The sequence below is a fragment of the Lontra canadensis genome, unplaced genomic scaffold (assembly GCF_010015895.1).
Source record: "Lontra canadensis isolate GAN:19392208 unplaced genomic scaffold, GSC_riverotter_1.0 scaffold122, whole genome shotgun sequence".
Taxonomy (NCBI): domain Eukaryota; kingdom Metazoa; phylum Chordata; class Mammalia; order Carnivora; family Mustelidae; genus Lontra; species Lontra canadensis.
In genome coordinates, this window is record NW_022631116.1 from 4,874,173 (window position 1) to 4,900,508 (window position 26,336).

Consider the following 26,336-nt stretch of genomic DNA (forward strand, 5'->3'; position numbering starts at 1 on the left):
GGCCCTCCCTGTGACCAATTTCCCTTCTATTCCCAATGGACTCCCTGATCTTAGGAGTCACTTACACAATCCGACTTTTACAGCCAGAACATCTAGTGCCTTGTTTTCACCTTTCAACGATTATAATTGTACTCGCCCAAATGGACACAAATTCCTAAGCAAATCGTAGTACATTTGTATTCCCATGTTCTTGTGATTACCTAAATCAGATCCGCCCCCAATTATAAAAAGATCTCAGCAGCAGTCCCCATCTGTGCAAGGCCAAAGTTGTTCTTCGTAATAGGGTATCCTCTGATAAGCCTGCAGCTAAACAAGGAACTGTCGGTGCTGTGGTCAGTGCCACTTACGCACCTAGATGAATAGTTCTGGGAAATCTGAAACCCAGCTATGTGAAAATCATTGAAAAAGACACTTCATTTAAAAACAAAAAAAAAGGTGACTCCTTCAGGGGAGGGCTTTCTCTGAGTTACTTGATTTTGGTCGGTTTGGGTCTTGGGGACCATGGATCCAAAACACACTGCAGACACTGGAAATTATCCTGCTTAAAATAACCATAGTAGTCTCCCTCGTGCATTACAGTCTCTTAAACATGTGTTTGCAGCCGCTAACCACAAAGTGAATGATCTCCTTAAGACTGGACCATCAGAATGCAACGAAGAGGATAACTGACTTAAAAAAATGTGAACATGAAATTGTGATTTGTGAGTACCATAGAGATTCAGCAAAAAACATCATGACCTGTGACGACCACGGAGAAACAGCAAAAACTCCAAGAATTTGAGCAGTAGCTGGGAGTGGTGCTAAGGTTTTAAATTTTGATCATGCCACTCGGTTAAGCTGAGAATCTGAACAAAAGTGGGGGGATTGTGGGGTACCTAGCTGGCTCAGTTAAAGTGCCACTCCCGACCTCGGGGTCATGAGTTTGAGCTGCACACTGGGTAGAGATTACTTAAGTAAATAGGTAAATAAATAAAATTTAAGAAAGGGGAGGTTGGGGGCAATTGCTTAAAAAAAAAAAAAGAATAAAAAATTTTTAAAAAGGTAACAGGCCCAGAATAGAGTCAATTGTGCTATGCCCAAGTCACCAAATGGTGGTTAAACTTACAGTTTCAACTTCTCCCAGGAGTAGAATCTTGAACTAAGCAAATTGGAATTACTAGTCAGCACCAGTGGGGTAATCTATCTGAGAGACCTCTGCTGGCCCTCAAAGGAAGGTGACCTTGTCCGAAACAATGCACTCTTTGCTACTGTTAACTTGTTCTGGCCTCTTCTGCCTATAAAAGTCCTTTATTTTGTACAGCTCTTTGGAGCTCCTTTCTGTTTGACAGATGGGATGCTGCCTGATTCATGAATTGTTGAATAAAGCCAAGAAGATCTTTAGAATTTACTCAGTTGAATTTTTTTTCTTTTCTTTTCTCTTTTCTTTTGTCCTTCCTTTTTTTCTTTTACACAATATTAACGTGTCACCAAACCAGAGGCCTGTCCTCCCAGGGACACCCAGGCAAGTGCCCCAAGGTCACCTCACAGGAAGGGTTTTTACTTGCATTTTGGGCTAGTGGCAGAGAGTCAAGGGGAAGCAAGGGCCTCTGAGCCCAAAAGATTGAAATCTAACCGAAGACTAATGTCTAACTCTATAAGGAAAAAGAGGAAAGGGGCTCAAATTCTGAGACCCTGCCAAGAGACCAGCTTTTACTCTGGGAGGGCTACCGTTAAAAATGGATCTCTAAAGATTTCTGCATCAAAGAAGGCTGAAGCCCAAGTGTAGAAGGCTCGGGGCTCCTAGGCCCTCTGCTCCTCTCTGAGCTCTGGTGCCCTAAGTTTCTGGAGAATCTCCTCCAGGCACAGAGCTTGTTCCCAGGCCGGCGGGGGCCGTAGCTGAAGGAGCACAGCAGAGGTCGAGACAACGCGGGAAGCTCAGGCAGCAGCGGCAGCGCCTGGGAACCACAGGAAGCTCTTGTCAGCGCTCGGCCTGGTCAGGCAGAGGGTGTCGCGTGCCCTGCCATCCTAGAGGGGTTTGGGGACGGTTCCAGGCCCACACACAGAGCTAGGTACCATCACTTGCAGAATGAGAGGCCCTCCAACCGACCCAGAAAGTGGCAGGAAGGCCTCGAGGAACAGCGGCCCACCAAGGCCCATGCGGCTCACATGCTGCAGGCCTGCAGGGCTGCTGAGAGAGGAGTCGGAGAGGAGGAAAGGGAAGTGGCGCTTAGTGCAGCCTCCACACACAGCGGGGGTTTCTGGGCCGGTCGGCCATGGCTTATTTCGGCTTATCTGGCAAAGCGAGTGAGCGGCCTGTATACTGGCTCCCGAGGTACTGCAGGCGTGGCTGCAGAGGTCTCCCTGGGCTGATGGACGGCACAGAAAGGAGACACCTGCACCTCGGCTCCGCTTCCCCTCCCCAGGTTCCCAGCCAAAGGGACGTGAGGACCGCACAAGAGCCAGTGCCGGTGTCAGTCACCAAGAACTCAACAAGGGCTACGTCCTCCCCAGGCTGGTTCAGCAGTGACTCACCATCCAGGAAACATTCTAAAAGCTCTGGAGCAAACGCGAAGAGCAGAGAGGATCGGCCTGTAAAGGCTCCCTTCAGGGCCACGGCTTGTCAGGAAACCAGCCCCCACTGTCTCCCCAGCCGGGCTCCCGGGCAGCCGGGCTCAGTGGCCACTCTGGATAGCTGCGGCGGACGTCCTGCCAATATGCGGTTCTGCTCTATTCAACCAGGACCCAGGGATCCAATCAAGCACAGGGAGGGCTACTTGGGGCCAGAGCGCAGGCCTCGCAAAGTGACAGCAGCCAGTCAGATGTCATTAGGGTAAGAAAGTGACATTACAGTGTTAGGATGCAGAACTGCTGGGCTCCAGGGGTGCCCGTACCCAGTGAAAACCCATGTCATGGTTGCGAGGAGCATGCAGAAAGTAAAGTCCCGGAGATGCCGTCTACCCCAGGAGGCTAGACAAGAACAAGTTCAAAGCCAAGCAGGTGTGCTGAATGTTAATTCTTTGGTCTGCTGCTACCCCAGGGCCTAGCTGCCCACTCAGGAGCCTCCAGGACCTTCGGTCTACCTGCTGGCCAGCGTGAAGTCTCCCCTGCCCTGGCCCACAGGCCTCCTCAGTGTTGGCAAGCCCCTCCACTGATATATTTACTCAGGTGCTTGAAGGACAGCCTTGGCCCTCTCCTGGTCACATCAGGGAGAGGGCACTCCCCAGTTAAAGACCCAGAGTGGAGGTATGTCCTGGCTCTGCTGAACCAGGCTGTTGCCTTGAGGAGTCTTCCCACTTCTGAGCTCCCATCTCTATGTCCACACACTGGGATATGACACAGGACCTCTCGGGTTACTAACCAAACAAGAAGACAGCCAAGTGCTTGGAGATCACCTCCCAGGCAATAGGTCAGCTTCCTTCTCCCTCTGCCTAGGAATTAGGCACATCTGCTTTCTTCTCTTTTTAAGACCAACAACTCTGGGCATCTCCTCCTTATTCTGGAGGTGGTCCCCGGGGCTTTGGGAGAGCAGGTGTGTATTAAGGAAAGGCACCCTGCTTGCGGCCAGCCCCTCAAGGGGGGAAGGCCGTTGCCACACTGCCCCGTCCCTATAGCATGCCCCAATTCTGAGCTTTACTTAGGCTTCAGCAGGGTGGAGGGGACACTCGGAACGCTTTTGGAATTTAGGTCTGAATCTCCCCCCCGCCAAAGTGAACTTCTTTGGAAACCTAATGAAAATTATGGCTTTTCTTTTCCCAGAAAAATGTACATATGGACTCTTGAATCATTTAGAGGGGTTCGTGGACCTTTGGCAGTTCATCCCTGGACCCGGGTGAGAACCCTGTTGTCAGGGCAAAGGCTCCATTTACTAACTCAGGGATGGAAGCTCCTATCAGAAGAGGGCACTCTAGCACTCTGGTCCAGGACAGGGCCTCAGACATGGAACCAAGCTCTCTCCCCAGCTCTCTGGGAAGCACAGGACCAGTGGAACAAGAAGAGAGGATAGAGCACTCCTCTCTTCAGACCATGCCTCTGTCCCAGTCCCTGTCCTAGGTCCCCTCCCTAAAGCTTGTGCCTTTCCAGGAAACTGCGCTCTGCCAGTCTCCTGGTTTCACATTCCAGCCAAGCCTGGATACAGTGATGTTCCAGGGCACCTGGGAACATCACAGGCTGCCCACCCCACTGCCTTTCATGTCCTTCACCCGTGCCCAAGACTGGAGGGGCAAGGGGCGCTTCTGCCACCATCTGCCTCTCCAGACTCTTCCTGCCTCCATGGTCATCTCAGAGGACAGACATGGGCCAGGAAGGAAAAGATCCAGCTATACAAGGCCCAGGTGGCTGAGAACACACCGGGGGGTGGGGGGGGGCTTAAGGTCTCAGTGCCAAGAGGCACTCACAGGAAGCAGCCAGCCTCTGGCCCAGGGGTCTGGGTGTCCGGAGATGCTATGTTTCTGGCTACTGGGGCCTGAGAGTTCCGTGACTAGAATCTAGGGTCAAAAGGGAAAGCTTCCCCACATGCTCTGAACGGAAAGGGAGGACAAGTGCACTCCTGCAAGGAAGGCTTAGGGAACGTGGAAATGTGTATGTCAAAGTGTGTGTGTGTGTGCGTGTGTCTGTGTGTGTGAAGTGTAAAAAGCATGTTATAAGGACACAGGAGAGAGTGAGTGAGCATGTAGTGTAAGGGAGAACGTGAGTATACACGAGAGACTGCGTACAGGTGGGGGAGTGTGTCCATGGCACGTGTGGCCCTATAACCCACTCCTTACCTCCTCTCGTTGCCAAACAGACGGGCCACCTCTTCCCTGCCAGGGCTCCGGGCCCGAGTCCTACGCTCCAGCCGCCTTCTCTCCACCTGGAAGGCTTCTCGGTGGCTGATCCTGACGGCCTTAGGGACGTCGGCCAGGGTGGCATACTGCCTGCTGGCTTTAAAGGCAAAGGTGTGCCCCGGTCTCTCTGTTCCCCGCCCCCCAGCGCTGTCGGAGTCCATGTGGGTGGGGGGCCGGCTGGCCACGTCCAGGGAGCCAAGAGAGCTGCTGCAGACCATTCGGCTGGGGGTTCGAGAACCTGGGGAAGGAAGGGGATGACCAAGCTCCTGGGAGGGCGGTCTGGGGCCACTATACCTGTTGTTGGGGGTGCCGGGGCTGGGAGGGGAGAGCGGCGGGGGCAGCTGCTGCTCTTCGGCCTTCAAGTCCTGCTTGGTCTTCTCCAGGGAGAAGTAGCCGCTCTCTACCCGGACTTTGCGGCCACAATCCATGCGGTCGCTGCTCGTGGTGCTCTCCTCTGAAAGAGAGAAGGGGGAGTCAGGAGATGTACTTAGCCTGTTGCCACCTTTGGTTTCTGGGGACTTTTTAAAGAGCCCATGTAGATCCAAACAGGGGCCATCTCTCTACCTCCCATCTCTGCAACCACCCATACAGGGCTCCCCCAAAGGCAGAATCACGGGACAGAAACAGAATGTCCTTCCCACACATGCGCCTCATCCGTCTCCCTCTAAGCTGGCTGTATCTGCTACACTGTCAGGGGGTCCCCAAGCTTCTAGTCTGCGGGCCAGTTTGGGAGAGCAGGACCCCCGCCAGGGAGAGATGCCCACTAACAACCACTTCTTACCAAACATCAAGGAGGAAATCAAGGGCTAACTGGCCATTCAGCCTGTTACGGCATTTGGGGAGGGAAGAGGCAGAGGACTTTCGCGGGAACGAGAGGAGTGCATGGGACTACCCAAGAAAGACTCAGGCTGCTTCACCCCCAGCTGCTGCTAAATGCTTTTTGGCCTGAATGAACTGGGTCAGTCCCAACTGTCCCCTTGTCTTTAATGAGCTGGACAAAATGCAAATAGGAAAAGCCAGCCTATGTCATGCAGAGCCCTCCGGGGCCCAGAACGGGGAGGCAGAGACTGCTGCCCTGCTTCTGCTTGGACGATTCCAAAGTGCTAAGTGGAGAGAGCAGAGCAAAGCTTCCCAGGCACCTGGGGGCCTGGCAGGATGGCACAGTGAGGAGAAGGACGAGGCTGCGCTCAGGACACACTGAGCTTCCAGGTTCTAGGCCAGGAACACAGGGCGGCCATGGGGGCAGGAACCAGAGGCTTCCCTCCACAAGCCTCATTCCAGAGGGTCTGATTCTCACAACACACACCCGGGGCTGAGACAGCAGGTGCTACCTTCCTCCTTTACAGATGGGACTTAAGAGCCAGAGGGGCAAGGCCAAGGCCAGAGCCCAGGAATCCCAGCCCCACCCAGGCCCAGGCCCTGCCAAGTACTGATGGACACAGGTGAAGGAGCCTGAGGGCCAGGGCTCAGTGTCCCTGAGTTCTCAGTGCCAGCTGCATTGGGATGGCGGCCTGCTCCAGCACTGTGAGGCTGGCCACCAGAACAGGCGTGTAGACAAGCCATTCCGGCTCCCACTTACCATCTTTGCTCTCCAGCCCAGGTTCCCTCAGGGTGCTGGCAGCAGGAGGCTGGCTCGGGCTGGGACTCTGAGCGGGACTGAGGCTGCTCCCATCGGGCTGGTCCTTGGCCCTCATTTCTTCCTGCCAGAGTGTAGACTTGGTGGTGGGGACCTTCTCAGCACTGGGAATACTGCTGCTACTGCTGCTGCTAGTGACAGCCACCTTGGCTGGCCCTGGTTCCTAGGGGAGAGAGCAGTGTGTGTGTGTGCAGCCCCGGGGCACATAGCCTGGGCTGGTACACAAGTCCTGGCTGCCTAGGTGCCTGGCTACGGGGGATGCCAAGGTCAACTACACCGTGTCGGTGGCCTGGAATCCCCAGAAGTAGAGACTCAGAGATATCTTGGTGAGGGCAAAAGCTCCACCTGGATGGCCCTGTGGCCTTTTGTCTTCCACAGCCCTAGTCCATACACCCAAAGTGCCGGGTCCCACCAGCCTCAGGCCAAATTCAGCACCTACATGGAGCGAATACACAGGGTTTCTGCTTGGAGCTCTGATGCCAGACAAATGCAAGCTCTCCCTGCCAACAAAACCACAGAGCCCAGAGCAGCTGACCAGGCATTAAAGGTGAGATAACAAGTGACTGGCTCAGAGTTCATCATTTCCAGACTTATAGGTAATTAAGACACGACTCAGGAAAGATGGGACAGGGCAAAGAAAGAACACACCATTGAGATGGCCTGCTGGGTGACTGCAAAGCAGGTGTTCATATAGATCCTAGGCCGGAGCCAGCCCTATGGCCTTCCCTGCCTCCCCCTTCTGGTCCTAGAAAGCTAAAGTGCGACACCTGGGACACTATGTGAAAGAAAGAGTCATCAGATATAACCCAAACATCCAATCTATACTCACGCCCTCCCACCTGCTCAGCCACACAAACTAGTTGGCAGCTTGTAGCCCAGATGGGAACGGTGTCCATCCCATCTCTCCCCAGATCAGAGCTGGTGCTGCTCTGTGGGAGAAGCATTCATGCGGAGGTACTTGGCCAGATACAGAAGTCCATTTTCTGAGCATGCAGAGAACCTTAACTCAACAGCCCAAACCTAGAGTCCAGACTAGGGCAGGGCTGGGATCCCAGCTGTCCCACAGTACTACCTCACACCCTGAGTCCAACACCCCTGGCTTGGCCCAGGGTCCAGGATGCCAGCTGCAGAGGGCACTGCCAGCAAGAGCAAAAATTGGGCACCTGGGTGGCTCAGTCATTAAGCCTCTGCCTTTGGCTCAGGTCATGATCCCAGCGTCCTGGGATTGAGCCCCCTCATCAGGCTCCCTGCTTGGCGGGGTGCTTGCTTCTCCCTCTCCAGCTCCCCTGTGCTTGTGTTCCCTTTCTTGCTATCTCTGTCATAAAAAAAAAAAAATTTTTTTCAAAAAAAAAAAGGAAGACCTATCCTAGAGCTGTCTTCCACCAAACATGGGGGATAATATACAAATCCTCACCTTCCACCACATCCTGGTGGCCAAACCTCATTTTTAGAAACCTACCTTAACCCAATTCTGAGTAGGGGCCGTTGGCAAGGCTGACACGGGTTCTGTGTCCATGAATCACCCGCACAGACCCGGTATCGACCAGCAGGCTATCTGACAGCCACTGAGCATGGACTGTGTCCTGGGCTCTAGGGCATCACTGCACCATCCTGTCCTCCCCAATATACGCCGCAAGGGAGCCTGCCTGGGTCGAGAGAACAGCCTACCAGGCTCACAAGGACGTACCCACCAGAGTGAGACTTCAAGCCCCTTCTACCACCTGACACCCTCAGGAGTGGCAGGGGGTGGCGGGGGTGCTTTGGATGGGCAGTCTAAAGGACTCACCGAGAAGCCATGTCACCAGGTATCACAATGGGAAAAGACAGGCATTTTATCAGGTCCAAAACTTTCCTTAGCCTTGCAAGGATTCTAGGCCTCATGAGATGGGGTAAAGAAAAAGAAGCCTCTTCCCATAGACCCAGGACATGCCCGACTGCCCATTCGGTCAGAGCCACCAAAAGACTTGGCTCCCAGGAGAGTCCCTATAGCTCTGACCCACTTTGCAAGAAGTGGACTTCTTGAAATATAATGGCAATGGTTTTGGACAGTTTCCTGAGGGCTCCAACAGAACAAGGCTCTCACGATCTCAGGAGAGCTGGCCCTAGGGCCACCTGGACCTCCAGTCAACATATTGCCCTCAATCCATGTCCCAGCAATGCTTCCCTCAAGCAGAAGTCACTCCACGTCCCCCTACCATGGCCCCTTCCAACAACGGAGTCTCCTGTTGAAAGGCCGGAAGCCAGAGGCTGGGCATGCTCTGGTGGGCTCGGGACAGAGCTGCGTGGGGTGACGTGAAGACTGGTCTCAGTGAATCCGTCCCCTCTGTGGAAGACAGGCTGAGCCCAAGTGTAGGAAGAGGTTGCCAGAAAGGGCCAAAGAGGAAGAGGCAGGTGGCTGTGCTTTGGAGGGGGGCGGCCTAGGCTGCCAGAGCCCTTAGCCCCATGCTGTGGGTCAAGTGCCCACGGCATATGCACACCCCTTTCTGGTGCCTGGGTGACCCCCACAGTGAGGGGGTGGGCCGGCAGGGATCCCCAACAGGTAGAGGAAATTCTAGGCCTGATATCCGATGAGCCATGACAGGGAACTTGGGAAACAAATACATTTCTCAGCACCACATGGCTACATACCCACCTTCCGGCCCTGAGGCCTCCAACCAGGGCTGGCTGCACCCACAGATCCCTCTCTATGCTCCCCACTTCTGGAGAACTTGTCCCAGAGAATGATGGCCCTGAATGGTAGCAAGGTTCATAGGCAATTCTCTTTCTCTCCTTCAGAGCCTCTGCCTTCTACTGCCTCCATGCCAAGCCTTATCGCATGAGTGGAGAGAGAGGAACAGTCTGGCAGCAGGAACAAAGCCACACTGGCTTCCAGGAGAGGGGGTGGGTGGGTGACACAGGGAAGCCTGATCTCTGGGTAAAGTTGCTTCTCTTCTCCAAAGCAGATGTGTGGTGAGTAAGACTTGGCACAGGCCAGGTTGGGGCTATGCGGCACTGCTTCTGCTCCCCACACGGTCACTGCTGTGGTGGGGCGGTGCTGGGATTCAAAACGACAGAGACCACAGGTACCCGCTAAAGAGGAAGGAGGGAGAAGTGCCAGGTCCCCTACATGCTAGTCCCTGCATGGCTGGGACACCTGCACTGCTCAGGGTGATTGATGCTGCAGTGAGGTCTGTGTTCTTTATTTGGCTGCTGAGAAAGGGTTTTCAAAGTAGGGAGGAAAAGAGGATACAGGACAGGAAGGCAGGCCCCGGCCAATCGGCTTCTGTAGCCTCTATCTACGAGCTAAGCAGATACCCTCTCTAGAAGGGGTTTTATAGAAAGCCTTCCTTTCTACTTTCCGGACACAGAAACCAAGCAGAGGCCCGACCTGAAGGAGGGAGAAAGCCCAGAGTGGGTGTAGCAGCAGGCGCCCAGGTAGAAAACATGACTCTGGAGAAGAGTGAGCAATCAGAACACACGGGGGGGCCTGAGAAGCAGCAGGGTACTGGACCAGGAGGGACGTTCCTCCCGGCCTGCCTCTGCTCACACTGAGACATCTGTTGTTTTACAGGTCTCTGAAGAAAGGCCGAGAAGGGGGCGCCTGGGTGGCTCAGTGGGTTAAGCCGCTGCCTTCGGCTCAGGTCATGATCTCAGGGTCCTGGGATCGAGTCCCGCATCGGGCTCTCTGCTCATCAGGGAGCCTGCTTCCCTCTCTCTCTCTGCCTGCCTCTCTGTCTACTTGTGATCTCTGTCTGTCAAATAAATAAATAAAATCTTTAAAAAAAAAAAAAAAAAAAAAAAGAAAGGCCGAGAAGTTAAGGGCCCAGCCTGGGAGGTTGGGGAGATGGGAGGAACCAGCATTCCCGAGCTCCACCTAATGAACCAAGCCTCCCAACCCACACACCTGGCAGGGGAGACAGGCGGCCCAGGTCTGGGATTTGGGGAGAGGGTGGTAAGATCTCCATCCTTCCTGTCTTAGTCACACCCAGAGTAAATCTCCTCCTCCTTCTCTCCAGACATCTCAGTATCGGGGAAAGTCTTCCCTCTTGGAGTAAACAGTGGCTAAGCAGCAGCTCTGGAAACCACAACTCTCAGGCCTCAGAGGCCCTGGTCAGGGCTAGACTGTTTCCTTGGTGTCCTGGCTCTGCTGGGGCCCCTGCCCCCAGCCTATAGGCTATCTGCTCCCCCTGTAGCCTGACCCTCACCCTCCCGCAGGGCCTGCTCTCAGAAAAGCACTCGAAGAGCGGACTATGACCGGAACTCCCAACTGCTCAAGACGTCCTTGTTCAGGTGGGACCCTGTGGTTGCTCCTGCCTGCGTTCCCAGGGCACGGCACGGCACGGCACAGCAATGCTTCCTCACCATACTGATTTTATCCAGAACTCCCTCAGGCCACAGAGAAATGAGGCCAGATACGGGGTCTTGGGTTCCGGCCTCTACAGGGGCCCTGAAAGCTTTTAGGCTTCCCTCCCTGCTCCATTTGGGGCATCCAAACACCTTCAGCATCAGACTGTGGAGCGGAGGCCTGCCCAGAGATCCCCAACTCTTCTCTGGAGAGACCCCACGTGACCTTCTGACACTGAGTCCCAGGGAGATGGGCCCCAGATGAAACCAGTGGAATCGTATGTGATATTCCTGGGAGCAAGGGGCAGAAGGAAAAGAGCCCTGCCAGGCTGGGTCTGCAGGGCTCAGAAGGGGAATAAGCAGAGCAGGCGGGGACACCTGGGCTCTAAGAGACCTCAGAGAAGTGGGTCAGCTCCTCACCCTGTGATCACGGGGCTCCCACCACCGACTACAGAAGTGAAGCGCAGCCGTGGCTGGCCAGCACTGTCTGGGGGGAGGGACACAACCAAGTGCCCTGGTCTGGGCCGAACATGTCTCCTGCACGCAGTCACCTGACCTGGAGGCCGGAGCTCCGCTCCAGCACTGCTTCCACAGCATCACTACAGAAACGCAGAGCGCGAGCCTACACGCCATTACTCCGCTGGGGTTATTCTCTCAAACCGGGCAGCGCTGGGGCATTTGTGTGCGTATCCGCCGTTCCCCAGCAGAAAGCCCACTTTCGGTCTCCAGGAAGGTCTCTGACTGCATTTTGCTGACTTCTTGCCAGGTATGCTACCCTCCAGGGGATGCTGGCCTGAGGCTCGGTGGGGAGGGTGGACAGAGGGCAAACAAGGACCATCAGCTGAGAGGGCGCCCAGGGCTGCACTCCCTCAGGGCCCGTGCATGGCGGGGCCGGGGCAGATGGGTGTGGGCTGGTGGTGGTGGTACCCAGGCCAGCACACACCCCCTGGTCCCGCCTGGGCGGACCTCTACCACTCGGTGAGGCAGAGAGCAGCCACTAAGGACTGCTGAGTCCCCAGGGGTGGCTCAGGTTCCATCACGGGCTGGCTCGCTGCCAGACTCTGGGCCTCGCGAGATGCCCAAGGGACCCCCATTCCCATCCTGCTCACTCTTGGGGGGTTGCTGTGAGGCTCGTCAGGCAAGGCAAAGCGCTCAGTAACACTGAAGTCTGGAGCAGAGAGGAGCATTCGCTGAGCACCCATCAAGGGCTCATTGCTTCCTTCCATGCCCACAACAATCCTGTAACTGGGTGTCCAAAGGCCCATTCTGTAAAGCAGTTCACTGAGGCTCAGAAAAGTTAATTTGCTCCACCAGGGCCGCAGGAGTGTGAGGAGCATGGAAGAAGACGGAGAGCCCTTCTGGGTGCCTGTGTCCCTGCAGACAAGGAGAGTGGCCTTTAGGGAAGGATTAGAGCTGATGGGACCTATCCAAGCCACCCCCCACTTTGGTCAAATGGGAGTTAGGGCAGGGGCACAAAAGTCAAGGTCTTACCAGTTTTTTGGTCAAAGCCCAGAGCAGGAACAGGGTCCCCTGAGAGCTCCTCACTCAGCCAGGATGCTCTACGACCCTCCCTGCCTGCACAAGGAAACCCACGTACAGCAAGCAGCCCCTCTGAGCAAGCCCTCTGCTCGCTAGCAGCTGGCAGGACAGCCAAGGAATGGACACGCTATCATACCACCGCTGCGCACCGGCTCCCTCACTGCAAAGCTCCTGGGGTGGCCCCGGAGCACATGAGTGAGGCCACCCTATCCTGCGGGGGGTCCTGCCCCGCGGCCTGGAGAGGAGCATGCAAGTCTCAGCCTACAGACCACTAGAGGGAAGGAGAGCCCATGCAGGGCTCATAACCACTTTAGCTGCACTCCCATCTGGATCCTTTTTCTCACCCCTGATTTTAGGCTGGGTTCTGAAGTCTCTTAACCTCCTGGGGAGCTCTCACTTCCTCCTAGCCCCACTGATGGACACCACTCTACCTACCTGTGGTGTGGGAGGCTCCACCTTCCGCTTCTTCTTTTGGTTTTGCTTATTGGTCCTGGGATAGACCATGAGCATCTCTAGCCATCTGGGGAGAGAAGAGGAGGGATCAGATCCCTGCGCTCAGGACTTGGGAACAGTACTGGGTGGTCTAGGCAGCAGGCCAATACTTCCTACTTGAGGGTGCCCATCCAGTGGCCAGGCCTCTGGGCAGTGGAGCAGGGCAGAGCATGACCCAGACTTGAGCCAGCCACCGCTGGGGAAGTGCCGACAGTGCAGACCAGGACAAGCACAGGCTGTGCTGGGACCAGGCCCAGATGCTGACCCCACAATGACCATAGTGCAGGTTGGAGAGGGCCCTGTGACCGGCCCTAGATGTGCAGAGCACATCAGGGTTTCCATCACTGACCCTATCTTTGGGTTTAGATTTGGCTTTAAAACTGTCCTCCCACGGTAGATGGGTGGTGGAAGTAAGTGCCAGGACACAGTAGGGTGGGTTCCCCAACTCTGATGGCAGAGCCAGGATGAGTGAGACCGAGGGGGGCAGAACTGTGAGGCAGGAACACAGAGAAGGGGAAAGATCAGGCCCAGCTCAGCTGGAGTCCCCACCCCACCCCACCCACTCCTGCTTATATCCCACCTCCTCTGAAAGACCTGTGCTAAGTTGTACCCCAAACATCCTGAAGGCCCATCCTGGTACAAGAGAGTGGGAAAGAGAAGCACCAACTCTTTCCATCCAGCTCTGGCTGAGAAGCCTCAGGCGGCTCAGAAGCCTCTGTTCAGAGAAGAACCCAGAAAGAAGTCTGGATGGACTGTCTCTAACTACCCCTGCTCTAAGTCAGCCCAGAGGAAGTCAGTACCTCATTAGGGAGTTGGGTCTCAGGGTCTAAGAGCCCACAGGTGAGATTATCTGGCAAAGGAACTGTGCCAGGTGGTGAGGATGCCAAGGGAGGCATGTGTCCAAAGGTGAGAGGCAGAGGAAGGAGAGGAGATGGAGGCAAAAGAAGTCTGTCCCCAGAGCACAGTACCCGACATGACTCTGTAAAGGAGGCCTAGTGTACCAGTGGGTGGTGAGGAAAAAGAAGCTGCTGCTGGGGGCCAGGGACAGGTTGCCATGGGGCAAACCCTTCCTGGTGGAGAGGGATGAGCTAGGCCCATCCCCAGGATGAGGACAGGGGAAAGCTCTGCGTATGCCTCTGAGCCACCACACAAACCTAGATGTCCCAGCCAACATGCGGGACCCAGAGAACACACACATCTGGTGTCCTGGTCCACCGATGACCTTGTCTACTCAAGCTGCACAGGAATGGCAGTTCCCCATCCCTGTACTTGCAGTGTCCTTAGGAGAGGGGATCAGGACAGGCAGTCCCCTGGCTTGTGGTAGGTGCCCGATGGTAGGATTTGGGCCACTTGGCAGAGGCTGCGTCAGCTGTCAATTTCCTCATGCCATGTAGCACACCACGACATCAATGACCTGGGTCCCCTGGCTCACACATGCTCCAGCCTGTCCTGGGGACCCTGGACACCCCTTCCCATACCTCATGCTAATCAGGATCCTCCACCGGACCTAACTCCTCAGGGGAGGACTAGGTCTCCCCCGAGGAATCCTGCCGGGCAGTGGCACCTCAGTGCAGGCTGTCTGTCTGCCAGACAGGGCTGCAGCAACAGGTGTGAGCCGGGAAAAGCGAGTGTTTCTCTGCTGTCCCTCATGCCTAGAGACTGCCCTTCGTCAGGGTTCTTGCATTTCCAGAGCTTCAGTCTCCCAACTGTAGAATGAGGGCTCTGTAAAAGTCCTCTCTCCGTATACTTAAAAAAAATTTTTTTTAAACTTATCTCCACATCCAGTATGAGGCTCAAGCCACGTTCCCAAAATCAAGAGTCCTATGCTTCTCTGATTCAGCTGGCCAGGCTCCCTGAGCCCTCTACACTCCTAAACCATATGGTTCTAGAATTAAGAACAGGGAGAGGGAGAGGCCAAGCGGTCCTGCTGTTTGCCCCTAGGAATTAGAAATGCAAACCCTCTCTCCAAGAATGAAGGACTCAGGCTGAGCTGGCAGCCCCAGCATAGGGTCCGCTGGTCACTCTGCAGTGCAACTCTGGCCCTCGGCTCCAGCCCGGCACAGCGTGGATTTAAACTTCTGAACTCGGCAAAACCTGGGGGCCTTCTGACCACTGTTCTCACTTCCTCATACAGCAGCCTTGGCCTGAGATCCTGAAGCTCAGCCAGGGCTCAGAGTTTTTTTTACTTGTTGAAACCAAAAGGCTTCACCTTCTAGCTCCCTCTACTCTGCACTACAATAATCAGCCCAGGAGGATCCCTAACGGCCCACCCCGACCACACCCCAATTCACTTTCTCTCAAAGCTTTCTCGGCCTTAAAGGACCAATGGGATTCTCCAAGATCCAGCGCCCGAGCTCCTGGCCAGGCATGCTGAGCCTGCTCACTGCGCATGTACTGTGGGGCTAGGTCGCATAGAGCTGGTAACATGCGCCTCAGGAGTACGGACTTCCGGAAGGCACACACTGTATGAGCTCAGCAGCATGGAGCTCTGCTTGCCTGGACTGTCAGCTACCTGAAAACCCGGTCCCCTTCCACCTTCCAGGGTTTCCCCTAAGCTTCTGACCAGGGCAAGGCCAGGGCAGTGGTGTGACTCAGGGACTGTCTATTCTTTCCACCTGGACAAAGAAGCCAGGGTCTATAGCAGCACTGGAGTGACTGCTGTGTGTAGGCCCTGAGTATGAGGAATGAGACACAACCCTCCACCCTCAAGGACCTACTGCTGGCTAAAGGAGGCCAGATGTGCGCCCAGACAATCTGCATCTTTCATAAAGCCAACTGATGGTGCCAAGTGCCTCACGGGGGCAGGTTTCCTGCAAGAGCGGACACTCAGGCTGAAGGATGGGGGGGGGGTCATTCCAAACTGAAGGCAAGGTGGGAGGGAAGGCACAGAGCTGGTGGGCAGCACAGGGGTGTGCAGTGATAAGCAACTCGGTAATGAGGGACCCAAGGGTGGTGGTGGTGAGGCTGGAGGGCTGGGAAGGGGCCTCCTGGGCCAACCAAGGAACTTGCACTTCACTCCCAGGTGATGGGGCTTCGGGCAGGAGAGAGGCAAGGTCAGGTGTGCTCTGGGGACTGAAACCCTTGTGGTCGAATGATACATGGGTGGAGGGTTGAGAATGGAGGTGGTGAGACCATTGAGAGGCTGAAGGAAGCTGCAGCAGCCCTGGAGGTGGGGCAGCGCCAGCAGAGGGAGGGCCCCGGGGAAGTGAGACACAAGGAGAGTATGAGCACACAGGAATGATGCAAAGACAGGTGCAGGGTGAGGCCAGTTTCTGGTGTGGTGACTGGGTACATGGTGGCAGTGTGAAGACAGAGGGGACTCAGAAGAGGGAACATGTGTGGGGAAGAAAGTGATGGCAATCTTGCCAAATTTGTGCCAGAGAGAACTGGCCCAAGAACCTGCTGGTATGCAGAGGTGCTGGGGCAGACTCACCCGCTGATGATCTCCTTGGTTTCTGCCCGGATGAAATGTTCCTTCTCAGGGGTCAGAATGCACAGGGAGAACTTCTGACCTGTCCGGCCCTCCCCATCCACCACGTCTGTGCACTGGTTCATGTTGATAGTGCCCTGAGGCAGGGTTGTGGGCTGCAAAGAAGAAGATGGGGCGGGGGTCACGCAGAGACCAGCACTCAGGGGTCAGAGTATGGCAGCATGGGCTGTCCCCACACCCCCAGGCCCTCCCGGCCCTCTGGCAACTGTGTGGCTCCCCAGTTACAATAGGGGCACAGGGTGGTGCTCTGCCTCGGCCCCACCCTCATGGCCCCACTTCTGTCCTAGCCGTCCCAGAGAGGAGAGGTGACAGGCCTGCTCTTCTCAGAGGACATCCAGCTGGACATTCCCTCCTAGCGGGAGAACAAGACCCCAGCTAGTAGTGGGGGAACGGAGAGAGGCAGGAAGGGGACAGCTCCGTAAGGACAGCTGGGAGGACAGAGGAAGCCAAGAGTCTGGTCTCCCAGGGGTTACAGCTCCGAGAGAGAGAGCAGTGAGAAAAAGCTCCAGAGGAGGTGGTTCCAAAATAGCAAGGTTATTTTTAGAGGCACGGAGGGAGCCGGAGAGAAGCCACATCCTGGAAGGCGGGCTGCGGGGCTGGCAGGCTGGAGCCACAGTTATCAGAGATGCTGTAGAGGCAGGCCAAGCCCACTCAGGGCAGGTGACCCCACGCCACCTGGTGGGACTGCCCAGCCGACGCCAGAACAACGAATAAAAACTTTTTCCTTTTCTGACACTGTCAGACACTGAAATGAGGAAAAGAACACTGAGAACAAGCAAAGAAGACATTTAAAGGTTCCTGCTGGGGTGAGGGCAGCAAGGAGGACGATCCTGGAGAGGATCTGTTAGCCCTGCGCCCTCTGGTCTCTCACCTTCCCCCAAACAGGGAGGCACTCGTGGGAGGGAAGTGAAGCACCAGAGCTGTCACCATCCCAAGAGCAGAGAGCTCCTGGCCTGGGGTCAGGCAAGGCACCACCTTAATGCCCCGTTCTGGTGGCTCTCACAGCAGGGGAAGCCTTGGCCAGGACCCCTGGTGGTGTGGGCGACAAGGCGGGGAGGCTGCCCGACTTCCCCGGTAGCTGCCAGCTTCCCTACTGAGTGGCCCCCAAGGACTCAGCACTTCCTGAGCTGGGTCCCTGACAAAGTGGCAGGGGAAGAAATAGCCATGGTGGCCAGCTGGTGGCTGCTTTATCAGATGCCTCCCTCCTAAGGCTCGGAGGTAGGTCCTAGCCCTGCCTGGCTGCAATCTCCCTGTCGCCAGGGCATGGGGAAGAGGCCTGCTCTGAAGGTCAGGATGCTGGGTTCGGTGTGAATGCCAAGCTCAGGCCAACTCTAACCGCTACCGGAAACCCTTCTTCATCTGCCAAACGAAAGGAAGCAGGAAGCTCCTAGACCCCCTCCAGCTGGAGTGCATATGAGCTTCCTGGTACTTTCCAGGCCAGCCCACCAGCATCTCTGATGCACTGCTACCTCCCTCCTCAAGCCCTGATGTCCAACTACAGAAGTCGGACCAGAGGAGCACTGAGTGCCAGAGCCCTCACCCAGCATGGCTGCCGGCTTTCTGGTCCGCAGGAGGGGAAGGAAGTAAGTTTCCCAGCTCCCAAAACCCTTTCCTTATGGACCCTCTGGGCGCAGCTCAGAATGGAGGTAGCAGGGCAGGTGAGCCAGCCATGAGAGAACAGGGAGGCTTCTGTCTTCAGCTGGGGCCAGGGGAGGGGCCGGAGTCCCACTTGTGAGGGTGGGCCACACGCATGCTAGGATGCTCTTCCTCAGGAAAGCAGCCTTGGAGGGTCTCTCCTGGGCACTCCTGAAGAGTCCTTGAGCTGGGAAAGGGGGCTTGTTGGGTTATCCTGCAACCAACCAAGGGAGTTCTTCAGGAGCAGTGAACAAGGGGGGAGGCCTGGGACCCACCCACTGGTCTTCTGGCTGGGGAGACCCATGAGCATGTAGAGGCTGAGCCCCCCTCCCCAGACGAGTGCTGCTCCCACAGCTTCAAGAGCGCACCCCTCCAACCCAGGGCAAGGCCCGCACGGTACTCCTAGGCTTCCCCACCACCTTGTTCCAATTCCAGTCCTTCCACTCTTCAGAATTTCTAACCCCAGGTCTTCTCTGGCATCATGCCACTGCCCCATCTGAACCCTCTTTGGGCGAACTAGGGGTCGTGACCTCTGCTCTCTCAGCTCAGCCTCCCTACGCAGAAGCACACGCTCCCCGTTGGTACCAACAAGGCTCACGGATTCTCTGGGGTGTGTCCTCTCGTACATGAAACAGGGACACTGATGCCACGGGCCACTGTGAGGATTAGGGCCATGAGTAGGAGCACAGAGCCCAGAGAGGGAGAGGGGAGGGCAGAGGAGCTTTTCCAAGGTGACTTTTCCTCCTTTGTCCTTGATGGCCCACCCAATGCTTGGACTCATGGGTATCACAGGTGCCAGTGTATGCCCACCTGTGATGCAGGGATGTGGTAAGTTATCTGTGCCAATACCTTATAAATTATCACACACACACAGGTAAGCTAAACATGGACAGCAAAACACGCCAACAGAAATTCTAATACTTTCTTCTCCCTATGCTCTCTAGTGGGCCATCTGAAGGCACGTGCTCATCTTTAGAAACTACCGTTCCAGGGCTTGGTGGTCATGAAACTGCTCGCCATCCCCTCATGGAGAGTCACTTGGTTTGCTGGACACGTGGCCATAAGCTAGTGATAAGATTTCCCAGCTAGCCCTGCAGCGGAATGCGGTCATGGGACCTAGTGACAAACCATGCCCTTAGACTTCCGACAACCTCTCTGGGCCTCAGTTGTTTACGTATACAAAATGAGTTCTCTCCCTCCTTCCAGAAGAGCCTTCAGAGGTGTCAATCAAAGGCAGACATAACAAGCTACAGCTGCAGGAAATGAACATTTATTTACTACCTGTGTGTCTCGTGATTACAACCTCTCTCATGCTTCCTTAAACACTACTCATGAGGTGGGCATAATCTAATCCTGTCGCATACAGGGAAGAGGGAAGAGAGTCAACAGTGGTCAGAAAAGAAGGGAGAACTGGAAAACCGACCCTGGCTGGCCCTTGGCAGGCGCTGTGGAAATAGTTCCTCCTGAGTCTCAACGGTGCCACCTGCCGTGAAGCAGCTCACTATCCCAGGTGGGTACCGAAGGCCAGGCTCTGGGCCAGTGCGTCCTCTCACGGACCACTCCCACGCCCCTCTGACGCTGTCTGTACCGCCACCCTCATCTGCCCCTTCACTAGGCTGCGCTCAACCTCAGGTCCTGCACCCAGAGCTTGGGTGCTTCAACCAAGGGCCTCCAGAAAGCCCCCAGGCCCAGGTGTGACCCTCCCCACCTCAGGGCAGGAGCAGGTCATACCCGTCCACAATCTCAGCACGGAGGAGAGAACGGATCCTTGACAACCCATCTCCGAGCTGGCCAGCCCCTCTGCTTGAAGAGCAAGGGCAGATATCTAGGCTGCAACCCAAATCCAGCCAGAGGGCACCCCTTGCCCCCATGCCATCTGCAGAGACCCAGCTCCATCCGACAAGCTCCCTGCTCTCATTCCCCACCTCCAGCTGTGAGGAATCCAGGCCTCCTACCAGGCTGAGCGGCACCCAGTTTTGCTCGATTTCAAAAAAGGGATGGCTGTCTGCAGGACTTCGATCTCGCTGTGTTGCCAAGTTATGGGTTAACTCTTTAGCCAGCAATGTCACCAGATGGACCTCTAGCCATCTGGGGGTTTCCAGTCCTCTTCTGGTCTCCACAAGACACCAGCTAAGATGGCAGAGCTGCAGCAGTGTCAACGAATCCCCAGGCCGGAGAACACGTAAGCATGAAGTGACCAAGCCGGAGGACTAAGACAAGGGCCTCTCTCCGGGGATGTGATGACATCCTGCTGAGAACCCAGCCCTCCTGTCATCCGCCCAATGGCCCACAAAAGGCCAAGGAAACCTCTGTCCACTGTAGCTGGGTACTTGTCAGACGCTTGCTTTGAAAGATCCTCCCACAGCAGCCTTACCCCCTAGATACCCTCCACCCCCATCCCTGGCCCAAGCAGATGCACTTTGGGGAAAACAGGTAGCCTCCACTTCTTGTTGGATCCTGGAAGTTTGGAAGGTAAGCTTCTCTCAGACAGAAAGAAGAGGAGAGTAGGACAGAAGTACAAAGAGGTGCCCTTTAGAGCTACAGGTGGGGACCCTTTCCTCCAGGAAGCTGTACTTATACAACCAGAGGTCAGGTAAAACTTGGATAGAATGGCCCACTTCTCCATTCAGAGGGGAAAACAGAGACCCACAGAAACAAAGGCTTTCGCCCAGGGCAAGGAAGGGCTCACAGAATCTCAAGGTCAAAAGTGCCTTTCAAGGTGAAGGCCAACCCAGCGCACTGCAGGTCCTGCAACAGTTCGTGTATTTCAAACCTGTCTGTCCACGACTGACTGAGAACCACACATTTCACGCTGGGAAGAACAGGTGTATGGGCACGCACACACACACAATGAAAAATCAGGGATCAAGACTTTTCCCACCTGTCCTGCACTCCGTATTATTGCTCCATCACACTCCCCACGACCCACTTAAGGAACAGCACAAGCAGTGCTACTCGGTGACAGCGAGCGGTCAGCTAGCACCTCTGCGCACTGCCGGAAGTAGGCCTGAGTACGCTCCAGGTAGGACAAAAAGACTCTCCTTGCAGGAGGAGCCACTGCGGCAAGAATAATCCCAACTGTCTTCTGGGTCCGCCAGGGCCCTGGATAAGAACTTACAGGTTCACCCTGCTGACAGCCTCAGGAGGAAGGCACTGTGATGGCTTTTAAGTGGGGCCCAGACGGATAAAGGGCCCTGGAACCACTGGGGTACCCAGGACAAGTGTGGCCCAGGGTTACTGCAGAACCTGTCAGCGGGCAGGATCAGACACGGCCTAGGCAGGAACATGAGCTACTTTGCCCTCCCCAGAGAGGGGGAAAGCAGCTCCCATAAGCTCCTGTACAGAGGCTGGCCGGGCAGCTACACCAGAGGCTTGGTTAGGCCACCTGAGCCAGGTCCAGGGAGAGACCACATACATCTTTTGAGGATTAAAGGAGGTCAGTCCAGAATTTTCTGTGGAAGGAAGGTGTCCCATAGGGAGCTTCCCTAAGTACTGCACCCCATCTCAGGCGTTCCTGGAACCCCATGCCCTGAGAGGAACACGTGCTGGTCAGGACCACAGAGACTGTCTCTGGCTCTTCCTACTACCAAACTGCTCAGAGTCCTGACTCGAACGAATCATGAGTCCCTCTCGCAAGAGGTGGACACCAAATGCCATCCAGGTGTAGAACAGGCCACCTGATGCTCCGCCCTCCAAGGCCACAGTTCTCCCTAGCGTGCAGCTCTCTTTAGATGGATAGCCTCAAAGTCCAAGTTCTCAGAGAAAACTGGAAAGACTCATGAAAAAGGAGTCTTGAGACATAACCACGAAACCACCCTGAATCGGAGAGCAAAAGCCCCCACTGGCCCCTCTGGCAGCTCGGAGAAGGCTTCCCCCAACCTCAGCAAGGGGCCTCAGGGCAGCGGGGAGGGACGAGGAGCTGCTGTAGGTGCCCGCCAGGGCCAAACTGCTTTCCTCCCGTTGCCTGCATGGCCAGAAGCCAGTGAAGTTCCCTGGCCAGGCATGTGGCCAGCCTCCCCTGGATCCTGCAGTCCTCGTGGCTTACCGGGCAGTTTGACAGCCATCCCCCACACTGGGGCTGCCAGCCGCACACAGCAGCCCCGAGGCCGGGGTGCGCCTGCAGCCTCGCTGCCCGGCCTCGGATGCCAGGTCTGTCTGTGCCTATGATCTCACACGGCCTCCTCTGGAGGAAGCAGTGACTCTGCACCCCTTCCTGCCCTTCAGGACTCCAGCATGAACCCTAACTGCTGCAACTCTGCCCGCAGGAGGCGGCCGGGCCAGCCGTGCTGGGGGCTATGGCATGGAGAACTTATCAGCTATGGACCCATCACCCTGGGACGGGGGGAACCAAACATGACCATTCTCCCAGGCCCTTCGTCCCCACAAAGGCTCAAGAATCTAATGTAGCCTTTGGGCTTTACGTTTCCAGTGCCTATGAGCCTAGAAGAGCACCACCCTCAGAACAGAATCCTAGCTCTGCCAATCACCATGAAAGTCACTTTGGGCAAGCTGCAAAGTTTAAGCTTCAGCTTCCACAAGTGTAAAATAGGATTAACAATATCCTTTACTTCAAATGCAAAATGGAGCAGCTGCTGTGGACAGCAGTCTGGAGATTCCTCAACAAGTTAAACATGAAGTTACCATATGACTCAGCAGTTCTGCTCCTAAGTTTACGCCCCAAAGAACTGAAAAACAGGTTTTTGAACAAAACATACACAAATGTTCGTAGCAGCACTATTCACGACAGCCAAAAGGTAGAAACAGCCTAAATGTCTATCAGAGGATGCACGGATGGGGCGCCTCGGTGGCTCAGGCGGCTGAGCACGCAACTCTTGGTTTTGGCTCGGGTTGTGATCTCAGGGTCATGGGATCGAGCTCAGCGTTGGGCTCCATCACTCAGCAGAGAACCTGCTTCAAATTCCCTCCACCTCCCCCTCTGCCCCTTCCCGCACTCACACTCTCGAGCTCTCTAAAATAATTTAAAAAGAAAAGTCAAAAACAAGAAGAACAAAATGTCTAGCCATATAATAGAATGGTATTCAGCCATAAGAAGAATGAAACACCGACACACACTTCAATGTAGATGAAAACATTACGCTAAGTGAAAGAAGTCAGAGACAAAGGGACAAACATTGTATGATTTAGTTTCGATGAAATATCCAGAATAGGCAAATTCACAGGGAGAGAAAGCAGATTAATGGTTGCTAGGGGATGAGTGGGGGAGGGGGGAATGAGGAGTGACTGCTTAATGGGTATGAGATTTCTGTTTGGAATGATGAGAAAGTTCTAGAACTAGACAGTGGTGATGGTTGCAAAACATTACCAACATACTAAATGCCAATGAACTATACACTTTAAAGTGGTTAATACAGTAGTTTTTCTGTTATGTGTGTTTTACCACAATAAAAGAAATCCCTCACCTCACAGAGCTTGCCACGAGACTAGAGAGGATACTGTTCAGATGAAGTGAGGGCTCAGGGTTGGCACAAAACTCAGGCTGCTTCCCCTGCTGTTTCTCAGTGCACACACACACACAGTCCCCACGAAGCAACGGGGTGGTGGTAAGAAGACAATTTATTCAATACATTTTCTCTGAATGGTTTCCACAAGGAAAAGGGAAGAAGGCATTAGGCACATCTGTCTCCTACCTTGGGACAGAGAAGAGGCCAGCAGGGTGAAGACAGAGAACTGGCCTGGCTGGACTGGAGGGAGCTCTAGGCACCACGGGCCATCCTCTCCCTGAGAACTGAGGCAAAGCCAGGCCTCAATGCCCACTGGAGGCCAGCAGCTGGCCCAAGATGGCCACCAGGAGGCTCTTGAAAATGACGGGCCAAACCAAGGGCAGGAGATTCTCTGTGCTTCCCGGTCCCTATCTCAAGGCCCTGGGGTGTTCGCCCTTCTCTGAAGCACCCTTCACCTGCACTGTGGTCAGCCTTCGTCCCCATCCACTCCCAGGTACAGACAGGCCCATGTCTGAGTGTCGCATCCACGTCTTTCCTACTGCCCACCGTACAGTCACCCCACTGCCCACTGGTCCAAATCGAGTCAGGGAGATGGGAGTCTCAAACCTGTGATGTGTTCTGGGGGAGGCATGGCAGGAGCATCTGGCATCCAGTGGTAAGGTCTGTGGCTTCTCCTCTCCCGGGCATGGCACTCAGTTCCTCAGCACTGTTCAGCAGTTAGAACCCGGGGCGAGGTGGGCCCCCTGTGGCTGCCAGTATTGGCCCCAGAACCTTCCATGAGCATGAACATGGCCGTGCCTTAGCTGCTTCCCCAGGCTCAAACCCAAGCTCTCCGCTCTGTGTTTGAGGCTCTCGAGAGCGCCTTCCTCATGGGCCTAGGTGACCCACGGAGAAACAGGCCAGCTTCCTTCAGAGTCATCTCCTGCCAGATGTCTGCCTCACATCCTTTACCTCCTGGATGGTCACCCTGTCCTCTCTGAAGGGAAGAGCCCTACATGTAGCCCTGAGTCCACGTATGGGTCTGCCCATCTGTTCTCCATGCTAGCTGGTGAGGTCCTCAATAAAATGAATTTGATTTTCCTTTATATGTCTACGCTGGCCCGGCTTTAGCACATATTTTTGAATAATATATGAAACAAACCAACCAGTCTAAATGTATACTGCAGGTTCACTGTACAAACATTATGCTTTGTTTATAAATATTTTAAAGCATATGTAACATAATAAATATTATACATGTTTCACTTATCAAATTGGAATACCCAACCTTACCAAATTCCATGTTTGTTAAGTGGACAGCGGGATGCTCCTCGTGCAAAGGTGAGAGGGTAACAAATCCTCCACTGTCTGAAGGGCATGAGGGCAGGAGCTGGCCTGAAGGAGAGGCAGGGCCCAGAAAGGGAACCTGACCTCCAGGGGCCCGCAGTCTGTAAGTACGACTCCTGGGGCCGGGGCTGTTGCAACCAGCAGATGATCAAGTTGAAAGGCAAGAGGTGGGTGCAGCCATCCTGCGTAAGTCCGTTTATAGGAAATGGCCAGAACAAGTACATGGATAGAGACAGAAAACAGATTAGTGGTTGCCGGGGCTGGGGAAGATTAGGGGTGATGGGTAAGGGGTTCAGGGTTCCTTTGGCTAGCATGGGGTAAGGGGAATGTTCTGAAAATTAGACAGTGGCGATGGCTGTATAGTCCTGTAACTACACTAAAAGAAAACTACTTGTATACTTACAAACAAAACAAAACATGGCTCAGGTAGAGAAATAATCACGATGTGCGGCTGGCAGGGGAGGTGCTTCAATTCACTGGGACTCCCGCAGGAAGAAAACGCACAGCCTGCTGCCTCCAGCCCAGGCCCGCAGGGTGTTTGAGACCTGTCCCTCTGCCCCGCATTTCAGACGTGGAAGCCAAGGCCCAGACAGGCACAAGGACTGGAGCCCAGCTTTCCAAATCCTAACCTACTCAGCACATGACCTCGACTGCAGCGGCTAGAGCCAACCAGCCCCGAAGATCTAACATCCCATCTACCAGGCTCTGACAAAATGCGTCATCGGCACAGAGGACAGGGCTGAGCATTTACTCTGCTGGGAGGTACCTCCTGCCAGCGGTGATACTCAACGAACAGGTGGTCCCGTCCCTAGGAGGTCCCCTTCTCAAGATTTAGCTCTGGCCCCATCCAGGAGTGGGGTGGGCTTTCTGAAGCATTCAGCAGAAAGGGGCCCAAAGACAGGGGAACATCTGCTCATCCCAAGCAGCACCGGGAACTGCTGTGCCCCGGGCCATGGCCACACTGGGGCTGTAGCCCAGGAGCTGCAAAAGAGAAGAGGGGTTGCTTAGCCCAATGCGGTACGTGCAGAGGTGCTATGGAAATGACCTACTGGGGGCTTTGTCAAGCAGCCAACCTCCCTGCCTTTGTGGGGCCTTGTTAGGGTTGGCTAAGATTCTTTTTTTTTTTTTTTTTTTTTTTTTTGAGGGAGAAAAGAATATAACAAGGACCTTTTTCACTCGCTGCCAATGCCAGGAAGTTCCTTCTCATACCTGCTGTGCCAGATGGGCCTGCTGGCTTGGGCCACTGACTGTGCAGCAAAGCAGCACAGGCTCCTGCCAAGCAGTCAAGGGCCCTCACAGCTCTCCTTGGGAAGCCATCACCACTCGACCAAGGCTCACCTTGCTCCTAAGACTGGAGGCAAGAGAACACAGGGAAGAACACCTTTTCTCCTCCTCACCCCACCAACCCGCATGGCTGCAGGATTCCACAAGAATCAAGGGCCCACTATGCCATACATGACCATTAAAGTGAATCAAAGACCTAAACGTAAGAGCAAAAAATACACAACTCTTAGAAGAAGACAGGGCCAACATCTTTCTAACACTGGATTTGATATGATTCTTGGGATATGACACCAAAAGCAGAGGCAACAAACTTTTGTGTGTTGAGGAACGCCTGGGTGGCTCAATTG

General features: G+C 54.9%; 1 protein-coding gene across 6 annotated transcripts in view; it reads right to left on the reverse strand.

Moving 5' to 3' along the window:
* The window catches only part of MPRIP (myosin phosphatase Rho interacting protein), a 141,252-nt gene that overhangs the window by 42,488 nt on the left and 72,428 nt on the right, over positions 1 to 26,336 (reverse strand). For 5 of the 6 annotated variants that reach the window (XM_032841275.1, XM_032841274.1, XM_032841278.1 and 2 more), the window contains exons 4-7: positions 16,226 to 16,377; positions 12,736 to 12,820; positions 6,382 to 6,601; positions 5,097 to 5,256 (exon numbers count right to left, since the gene is read on the reverse strand). In XM_032841275.1, the coding sequence (XP_032697166.1) occupies positions 5,097 to 5,256; positions 6,382 to 6,601; positions 12,736 to 12,820; positions 16,226 to 16,377 (617 nt within the window). Of the gene's footprint in view, positions 1 to 4,742; positions 5,257 to 6,381; positions 6,602 to 12,735; positions 12,821 to 16,225; positions 16,378 to 26,336 lie in introns of all 6 variants that reach the window. The other variant, XM_032841273.1, reaches the window with a different exon arrangement.